We start from the raw sequence: 10,167 nt of genomic DNA, 5'->3' as shown, positions 1-10,167 counted from the left end.
TTTTGTATCCCACATTGGAAAAAGATGAATGAATGATCTAAACATATAGGTATAAAGAAAATACTTCAACATATTTTATCCCACATTGAAAGTGATACACAAAATATTCAAGGATGTCTCTATAAAAGTGAAACAACCAAGAATGATTCCTTAGAATTATTAAAAGTGAGCACATTTAAATCCAAATATTATTTGAACACATCTACATTATATAAATATACAAATTATGAGCAACATGCAACATTCAAATTTAATTTAACTATTCTATTTTATGCTATTATTATCTATAAATTTGTCTTAAAAAAAGAATCATGACAAAAATAAAGATAAAATTAGTGAATAATAAAATATAGTAAAAAAATAAAGAAAAGTATAAGACAAAAGAAAGTTTTGTATCCCACATTAGAAAAGGATGAATGAATGAGCTAAACATGTAGTTATAAGAGAAAATACTTCAACGTATTTATCCCACATTGAAAGTGAAACACAAAATATTCAAGGATGTTTCTATAAAATAGAAATAACCAAGAATGGTTTTTAGAATTCAGAGGCCAAACAAATAAATATGGGCTATTATGAAATTCTTGTATTTATTTATTTATTTGTGACAAATGATTGATTTTTAAATATAAAATTAATTTTTATAAATAATAAATAATAAATATTTTTTTAAAAAATCATTTGAACCGCCGGTTCCGGTTCCTGAAATTCTTGAACCTGAACTGCCCGCATGAACCGCTCCGGTTCAGAACCGCCGCGCCGGTTCCTGCCGTCATACATTTTTTTTAAAAAAAGGATAAAACTACTACTTCTTCATTTGTGCGCGAAGGTAGACGATCATCTCATGGTGCAACTCGAGATCGAACTCCGACATTGTCGAAGTATCCCTCGATGTCAACTTTGTCAGCTGGCTCATCCGCCAGGTAATACTCATCTCCGACATAGAGTTGGAGATCAGAGTCGGAGATCTTATCCAGAGACTGATTGGACGGCGGTGGCGGCATAGCGGAGTAGCTCGCAGTTGTCTTCCCCTTTTATTTCCTCTTTGTCGTCTTTATTCCCATCGGACGATTTTGAGTGCTAGGGGATGAGAAGAAGACGTCGTCGTCCGTCACGTTGAGGTCGATCCTCGGACCTCATTCGCTCGTAGAGTAGTTTCTGGCGGTCGGAAACTTTGGTTCTCTTCGGCGCCCACTTGCCGTCGGTTCGGCCTCACCGGTGTACTTCGGGCTCTTCTCGATAATCTTCCAAACGTCGAAGTACTTAAAGTGCTTCTTCCCTTCAGCGAAGAACTCTGCCTTGGCCTTCTCCACGAGGTCCATCTCGCTGTGCCCGTTGTGCCCGCTCCGCCTTGCCATTCCACTTGTTCATCTCATTCTGGACCTGACTCCAATGCTTTCGCAGCTTCACGTACCTACGCTCGAACGACCCTCCAGGACAACCAGCGTTATACTTCTCCGCAATCCGCTGCCAGAACACCTTGCCGCTCTGCTGGTTGCCGATGATAGGATCCTCGGAGACGTCGACGAAGTTCTTGGCCAGCCACAATGTCTCGTGTGGACTATACTTCTTCGGCCCCTCATCATCCGCAACCTTACCCTTGCCCCTCCCTTCAGCGGGCTCCATATCACTGATCTCGTACTCATCAGTGCCAACTGACAATGTTATGTCGATGTTGCTAGCCACCCCCGGACTAGGCGTCGTATGCGATGGGGGTGATGGCGGCACGTACCAATTGTTGGCATTGACGAACTCGTTCATCTGACGTTCATCGCTGTTAAACCACTCCATAGAAGCCGAAAATATGGGAATACAAGAGGATTGAAATGGGTAAAGTGCGGAAAAATGGTGGCCAAATGTTCAGTGTTTATAGACAAAAATTCGAAAAAAAAAATTTAAATTTTTGGGGACTTGCGGCCCGGCCCGGAGAGCATCTAACGTTGGGCCGGGACGCGTTCGTTGCGGCCCGGGCACACTTAACGCCGGCCAGGCCGGACCCCGAGAGCGTCCCCAGGCCGCAACTGCGGCCCCGGAACCGGCCTGGGCCGGAACTTTCTCCCCTCCAACGCCACGCACGCGCCGGGACTCGCTCATTGCGGCTCGGCCCCGCGCGTTAAGGATGCTCTTAGTTCCATTTTTTAAAAAAAAAATTAATAATAATTTTGCCGATTAATTGCCCTATCTTTTAAAAATAAAAACTTTATAGATGATACATATTTTAATACAAAATTGATAAAATGTGAGAAAGATATAAAGAAAAAAGTGATTAATGTATTGATAGTAGAGAATGAGACTCACTTAAAAAAACTTGCCAAAAATAAAAGGAGATTAATTTTATAGGATACCCCAAAATAAAAAAGAGGACTAATTTTATAGTATTACATTTTTATAAACAATGCGCATATTACTTTGGAATCTAGTACTCCGTCCTTCTCACCATAAGCAAGTCACTTTTATTTTTGGAACGTCACACCATAAATGGGTCATTTATTCTTTTTTTCTTTAGCAAAAATTAATATTTTCTTCATCCCCTAATACACCACCACTTTAAATTTTTAGACCATATGCTACATCCGTCCCTTTAAAAAAGAAACTACATCCATTTTAGTTCGTCCCTTGGAAATAAACACGTTCTAAATTTTTTACTTTTCATCCTCTCTTACCTTACTCATTTTTTTCTTTTTCTTAATTTATTAATTATTTACTCTTATTTTACTAATTATATATTAAAATAGAGTATATTGTTTAAAAAATTTGTATTTTTATAAAATTGGATAGGGCACTCAGTAAAAAAGTAAATTGAAGGACTAATTTAGAAGGCCGGTTGAAGAGTGGTTACAGTTTGGTGTGTCTCTACCTATACCTTATCAGTTTCCCAATGCAAAATTTACTTAAATCAGTCAATAATAATAAAAATAATAGCCAAGTAATTAAAAAAATAAAATTTTGCAAATTGCATTTCTTCCAGTGCCCCACTATTCCGAAAACGATTTTAGATAAATCCATGTCTCCTCTCACACCACAATCCCTCATTCCATCTCTCTCTCTCTCTCTCTGCGAAGTGTATGTTCTCTCATTGGGGATGGGATCCCCTGCTGTGGTGGGAGCACAGCAGGGGCTGCTGCCCTCACCCAAACAAATTTTTTATATTAAAATTTTTTTTTTTTTTATAATATAAATTTATTATTAAAAAATTTGGTTGTGTGAGGGCAGCAGCCCCTGCTGTGCTCCCACCACAGCAGGGGATCCCCATCCCTCTCATTGTCTCATTTGTCGTACATTTTCCTGAATCAGTTTGGTGGGGCTGTTCACCTTCTTTTCCCACAACAAAACTTACAATAAAAACTCCCTCAACTCTTAACAAAAACAATCACACACCACTCTTGAACTGATACAGAGAGATGAAGACAATCACGGCCCGTAGCCCGCACCACTCCTTCTCCTTCTCCCGCAGATACTTCAACTGGAAGAAGAAGGGCGCCGACGACGAAGAAGACGACGACATGGCCGAGATCCTCAACCTCCCCCACGAGGAAGAAGCAGAAGTAAACAAGGACGACCTCATCTTCCACCTCCACCGCTCCCGCTCCGCCGGTGCAACCGCCAAGAAAACGCCGCGTAAAAAGCTCTCCGTCATGGCGGTGGCGAAGCTGCGCTGGGCGCGGGCCTTGGGCCGGGCCAGGCCTAATTTGCCGTCGGGCCTGGGGACGAAGGTCGTCGGGACGCTGTTCGGGCACCGGCGGGGCCACGTGTGCTTCGCGTTCCAGGAGGATTTCAAGCTCGGGCCGGGCTTTTTGGTGGAGCTGGCGACGCCGACGAGCGTGCTGGTGAAGGAGATGGCGTCCGGGCTGGTGAGGATCGCGCTGGAGTGCGAGAAGCGGGCCGAGAAGAAGGGGGCGAAGCTTCTGGAAGAGCCCGTTTGGAGGACTTACTGCAACGGGAAGAGGTGCGGCTACGCGACGAGGAGGGACTGCGGGCCCGAGGAGTGGAAGGTGCTCAACGCAATCGGGCCGATCTCGATGGGGGCAGGGGTGCTTCCCGGCCCGGGTTGCGGGCAGGAGGGGGATGGGGAGATGATGTATATGCGGGCCAAGTTTGAGAGAGTTGTGGGCAGCAAGGATTCTGAGGCTTTCTACATGATGAATCCGGATGGGAATGGAGGGCCCGAACTCAGCATCTATTTGCTTAGAGTTTGAATCTTTTTTTGTTAATTAATTAAAGTTTATGTTTGAATTTGCTTCGGTTTTAGTAATGTTTTTAGGCTTTTTCTTCAAAAAAAAATGGGGAAAGTTTTAGTGGGATAGGAGAGATGGTTGGTTGGATATATGATGACGGTATATTGTGTATAGGTGGGGGTAATTACTCTGTTTTTTCCCCTTCCCTAATGAATGAAAGCTGGATAAATGCATTTAGGGGTCGTTTGATAGCCTGCATAGCCAAGAAATAGATTAGTATCTAGTTATTTTCGTTCATTTGATACCCTTGTTGGGCCACCATATCAGCCCGTTTTTGTACTCTGGCCTGCATAGGCCCGCAGATTGAGCAACAAATGCACAGATTATTATCTTGGGCTGTTTTTTTTGGATAAATAAGCTGCATCAATTATTGGATCCACAAAAGGCACGCAAATTTCATTCTTCCACTTGGTGGTTTCTCAAATCTTCCCACATACGCCATTTTTGAGTTCATTTGCTCTCAAAACCTAGCTGCAAATTCAATTGTGCATCTCAGTTGCATCTCAGGTTGGAGGCGATGGCGGTGGGGCCGGGAACGCGGCGGTGGTCGCTCCGCAGCTTGACGAAGATGAAGATGAGGAGCAGGTGAGGGCTCCGATGGCAGAGATGTTGATGAGGTATTGGATGTTGTCGTGCCACGCGTCCTCGATGCTCCCGTCTCCGTCGTCGGAGGGCGAGAAGGCGGTGTCCGCCATGAACGGCGGCGACAACGTGGGGTTCATGGCGAGAAGCGGAGATTCAGCGCCTCTGAATGGGGAATCGAATGATCGGAATTCGATAAATATTGAATTCTGATTTGCAATTCATCCGAGGGTTATGGCTCCTTTCAAATTGGGATTTGGATTGGAAGATGTCGGACTATAATTCTTTATTTCTTATTAAATATAAAATTTAAATAAAATACTAGTATTTGAAAATGTTTATAATCGTTTTGATTAAATATAAAATTTAAATAAAATACTAGTATTTGAAAATGTTTATAATCGCTAGAGGGTAAAATCCAGCAATCCAACCCAAGTAATAAGATTATTAATGAAGGTTTTTTCTTTTTATTTATTTTATTAGTTTGATCAAAATCTTTATTTTTTAAGTTTATGGCAAATAGTAAAAAAAATGTATGAAATTCATAATTATAAAAATATGTCTGAAAAATCGTAAAGTTTAGACTGTTTTCATTATTTTATGATGGAAAAAATTATATGGTTACATTTTTCGTTTTTTTTATAGACAACATTTTCTAATTTATTGATTTGTAGTATATGGTTGTAGCATATCATGATTTTTCGATAATATGTATCAAACAATGACAAAAGAATAAGTAGGCAATATATCTTGCCTATCAAACGGCTGTTAGTGATAACAAATATTGGCCTACGGGCCCTCCATTCCTTGATTACTAACTGGGCCCCTTTTATCCTCCAAGGGCTGTTGTCTGCTAATTTTTGGTTGTTTTTGCTATTTTATTATCTCTGTCTAAACACATTAATGATTCATAGTTAATGATCTACACCCCTTCTTATTGAGTGTGAATGGCTCGGAATGAATTACACTTAGGTACAAACATAATTAGGAATTTAGTATTGTCTTATCTGGTTTTGCTCACCGTGCCAAGATTTTGGGTGGAATTCACACAACCAAATTTTAGCAAAAAATACATTAGATATACAGATAATTGTAATATTTTAATCAGAGACACACATGGAATTATTGAGTGGAAACTACAAAATGCATTTTGTTATTTGGATGGAGTGGTCATGAGATTTCTTTCCAAAGATATAAACCGAAATGAAAAACCTTAAAAACAATTGTAATGATTGGGCATGATTCGGCCACGGACACACCCAAATCGAAGACGGCCCAACACATGGGAGACCTCAATAATGTGTTCCTAACACGTGCTGATGATTTCTCTAAGTCCAACTTACAAATTTTATACTACAACAAATTCTTCCCATTTCTCTTTATTATGAAAATTGACAACCACCACGCTTCCATAAATTGACAAATAAAACAAGGTAACAAACACCAATTCGGAGACAGGTAAGGTCGCTTACTTTTACCATCCTTTCATCGAACTCTACAAAAAATAATTTTTCGGAACTTTTATTTTTATGTTAGTATTTATTAGTAGGACTTATTTTTATGCTAGGTGAATCTGAATATTAATGAAGGAGTAGATCACGGTCTGTTGAGAATGGGACAATACCACTTGAAATTGTCTTCCAACTTCATCATAAACATAAATGGATTTATGATAATTAGATAACAACGCACGATGGGCAAACAGTTAATATAAATGATGTCGCATGTCGACTCGAAATAATTACAACTTTAGTTTATAAGTGGCTTCACTATACCATGTGTAATTTGAGTTATTTCGAAATGAATGTTAAATAACTATTGTGCACTATCTTTTTGCATTGATAAAATCACGAAGAAAACGTGTGTTAGTTGAAAATTAAGAAGAGTGGTAACAAAATCTTATTCACTTGACACATTTTTAACTTAGATCTATATGAATCTTGATTTAATTAGGACTGATTTAATTAGTGACATTACTACTGTAATGTCACTATTCACTGGAACTTGAAACATGCAGCAAAGCCTGCAGGAGCGTAGCGCAGGTGGCAACGGAGGGGAAGATCTTACTGCAATGAGCCTGGGTTCGAATCCCACTGCTGTCGTGTAGTTGCTTCCATCTCTCAGGCACAAGTGTGAGGCCTTAGGAGATGGACTTCTGACAGCCAATGGGTTAAGACCTCCCCTTAACGGGCTACTGCATATCCTGATTGAACCCCTCACATGATATCGGGCCGGAGTACGGAGGCCGCACAACGGAATCGCCTTTTTTCCTGCAACTGAAACATGCAGCAAATAAGCAGATAAAAGCATGAGGATTTGTCGGGAGCAGTTGGGGCAATTATGTCCATTCAATCTCATTCAAGTCTTTGTCTTATATTTATTTTCCTCAACTTGATGGCCACCTCTTTTTCTTTTTTCCCAAACCTCTTTTCATTTTTAGGCCCAAAAATCTTCCTCTTTTCTTGCTTTACACAGAGATCGCCGATTCATAGAATATCTGCTTTCGCCATTTCCAGATTTGCTCAGCTACAACAGGAGAAATAAAGCATGCCATTTTCACCTTCACCTATATTTATGTGCTATTTTTTTACTTAGTTTTGGCAAGAGACTTGGCTTGGGGAATCTAAGTATTACATACGCTATTTCGGTTGTATTAGATTCCTAGTAGTCGGACTATTGATAATAGTGTAAAGGGAATATCTCAAATTATATACAGTCAAAATTTAATAACTGAATGATAAAAAAATAATCTCAAAATTGCAAACGCCAATTTCAGGGCTTTAAAAACAGAATTAGGTTGCAATATTCTACACAAATAGAATTGGAGCATCTCAACAGCTTCTATTTATTTAGGACTTTTCACAATATAATGGAAAAATTAGAGGCTTCAAATAAAAACGGCCTCCGTATTTAAATTCAATTCTACCGATTCGGAATAACTGTTAATGGGCCTACAAATCACATCGTATTAGCCCATATTTCGACTTAAGTGAAGCCCAAATAATTTTATTTATTTAAAATAAGAATGGGGTAAGTTTCTTAGGCTTTTTAGTAAAAGTAATGGGGTTGCATCCGAGGGCGAATTTGCGATGCTAGAAATTTCTTTGATTCTTCTCTTCTATTCTCTAAATAAAGGCCACAAGAAGATTAGAAAAGAAAAATGAGTAAGAAGAAACTAAGAAATGCTTAACACTTTGAAATCGAAATTCATTCGTGTCCCATTTTTACTATTGTAATGATATATTCAGTGGCGGATACAGAAATTTTACTCTGGGGGTACAAAAAATGTACGGCAAATAATCACATCACTTATTAAAAATAAAATAATACTAACTATAAAAAAATCCGTCCACCCAATTTAGTTGAGTCGTATTCCTTTTTAAGATGTCCCGACTTAGTAAAGTCATTTTATTAGCAGAGAAACAAAACATATAGTCACTCTTACTTTATTTTATATGTCATACTATAATCGCTCTTAACTCTACTTTATTCTCTTTTTTATTTTATTATATCTTCATTTATTTTGTATGACACAAATTTTTAATATTTATGCCCAAAAGAAACACTTTAATTAAATTATGACAAAAAAAGTAGTAGTGTAACCAAATTAACAAGCTATATTCGTAAAAATGGCTACTATATCCGCAAAACGAAATAATAAAAAATAAAGTACTATAAAAATATACATGCATACTAAAATTATTTTAAAACAATCATACTACCACTGGACCACTGGACCACCAATGCTGTTATTTATTTGTACTACAATTATATATTAAGACAACTAAATATGGGGTACAGTCGTACCCCCTTGCTCCCATGTGGCTCCGCCACCTGATATATGAATCTATTATGTATCAAAATCATTCAACAATTAGCTTAAAACATGCAATTATTATTCATAGGCAGTGTTAAAAAAAGAACCAAATCTTAATATATAACCAAATGATTAAACACGGTTAGGCGGAAGTTAATTTTTATATCAGTTTGGTCATTTTTAGATATTTAGTACTGTACTGAGGCCATTTTTAAATCATTTTAGTTCATACAAATTCATAGACTCATATGAACTAAAATTATTTTAAAATAACCTAATTATCATTTAAAAATAACCTTACTGTTCTTAATCTCATCCTTTCATTTTTGATTTAATGGTTGTGAATTGATCTTTAGTTTTAGAGACTTTGTTAATTTATATTTTGAAAAAGGCATATAGCGCCATATTGTTCAAGTCGTCGGTTGTCCTATTTGCGAAATTTTCTCAATTTGACTGACTAACCTTAACAATGATGATAAAGGTCCCTTTTTGGTCAATGTCTTCGTTGGAATACAATGGTTGGAATATGTCAATTTCTTCGGTTAGCTTAGGCCTCCAATATATAGGTTTTCACTTTTCAGTCAAGAGACAAGTTTTTTTTTTTGTTATAAAGGAAGTGGAGTATTTTGACTTATAAAAAATATAAACCGATTGAAAAACTTTATTTAATTTGTAAGAAAAGTTAATTTTAAAAGTCAAGACTCATAGGATTTCTACCACCTCGATAAGAAAGGATTTTTGTAAACCACTTTAATTTGATGGTTAGAAAACTTTAGCCCATCATATATTTTGAGTATAACATAGTAAAAAATAAAGCACAAGATGTAAAGAAAAAGAAAAAAACAAAAGAAAACACAGTACTTTATCACAGTTAAAATGACAATTGTATTGAAAAGAAAAAAAAATCAATTCGGCGATTTACTTACAAAACCATATATAGAGATATCTTAATTTCTCTTTAATATTTAGGGAGTTTTTTTTTCTCAAATTTGTGATGAATTGCTATTGTAGTTTGTCTATTAAAAATAGTTAACACAAAGTCGAGATATACATGAGACTTCGAGACTTCGTTCATTGACGTATATATGACTATATAGAGTAGGGAAAACAATGCAAAAATTGATCCCAATACAAAATTCAGACTAAATCTTGACCATAAGATTATAAAATCACATTAATTTTGTTAACTCATCGGTTACAATGCTTTACCTTGTGTTCTAATAATTATAGTATATAGCTAGTGCATATATGATTCATTTCATTAGTTATTGCAAGCTAAAAAATTGATGAAAACACTATATGAAAAATGTGACGGACCGATGGTTCATAATTGACCATACTCATTTTATTTGACAATTTATAGTAGTTTATATTAATGGGAAACAAAAACAAAAAAAAAAGTGGTTAATTGCATTAATTATCATACTAGTATTTATTTTCTTCATAGACTTTGCGAGTAAAGCCGTGTGGACTATGGATCTTACAAGCCAGCAAGTCAACCTGTGCCTCCCCAAAGTTGACCTCAAATATAAT

General features: G+C 37.3%; 2 protein-coding genes across 2 annotated transcripts; one reads left to right on the top strand and one right to left on the bottom strand.

Annotated features, from left to right (window-relative positions):
- Positions 1–1,281: 1,281 nt before the first annotated feature.
- Positions 1,282–1,791, bottom strand: LOC121770162. Its single transcript, XM_042166950.1, has one exon. It carries the CDS (start codon positions 1,789–1,791, stop codon positions 1,282–1,284), a length of 510 nt encoding a protein of 169 aa, XP_042022884.1.
- Positions 1,792–3,222: 1,431 nt separating this feature from the next.
- LOC121770006 (protein MIZU-KUSSEI 1-like) lies at positions 3,223–4,577 on the top strand. The gene has a single exon (XM_042166798.1). The coding sequence runs from the start codon at positions 3,402–3,404 to the stop codon at positions 4,194–4,196; it is 795 nt and encodes a 264-aa protein (XP_042022732.1). The 5' UTR covers positions 3,223–3,401; the 3' UTR covers positions 4,197–4,577.
- The last annotated feature ends 5,590 nt before the right edge of the window (positions 4,578–10,167 follow it).

The sequence above is a fragment of the Salvia splendens genome, chromosome 16, assembly GCF_004379255.2.
Source record: "Salvia splendens isolate huo1 chromosome 16, SspV2, whole genome shotgun sequence".
Taxonomy (NCBI): Eukaryota; Viridiplantae; Streptophyta; class Magnoliopsida; order Lamiales; family Lamiaceae; genus Salvia; species Salvia splendens.
The sequence above is the reverse complement of the archived record's forward strand: the minus strand, read 5'-3'. Positions and strand labels throughout refer to the sequence as shown.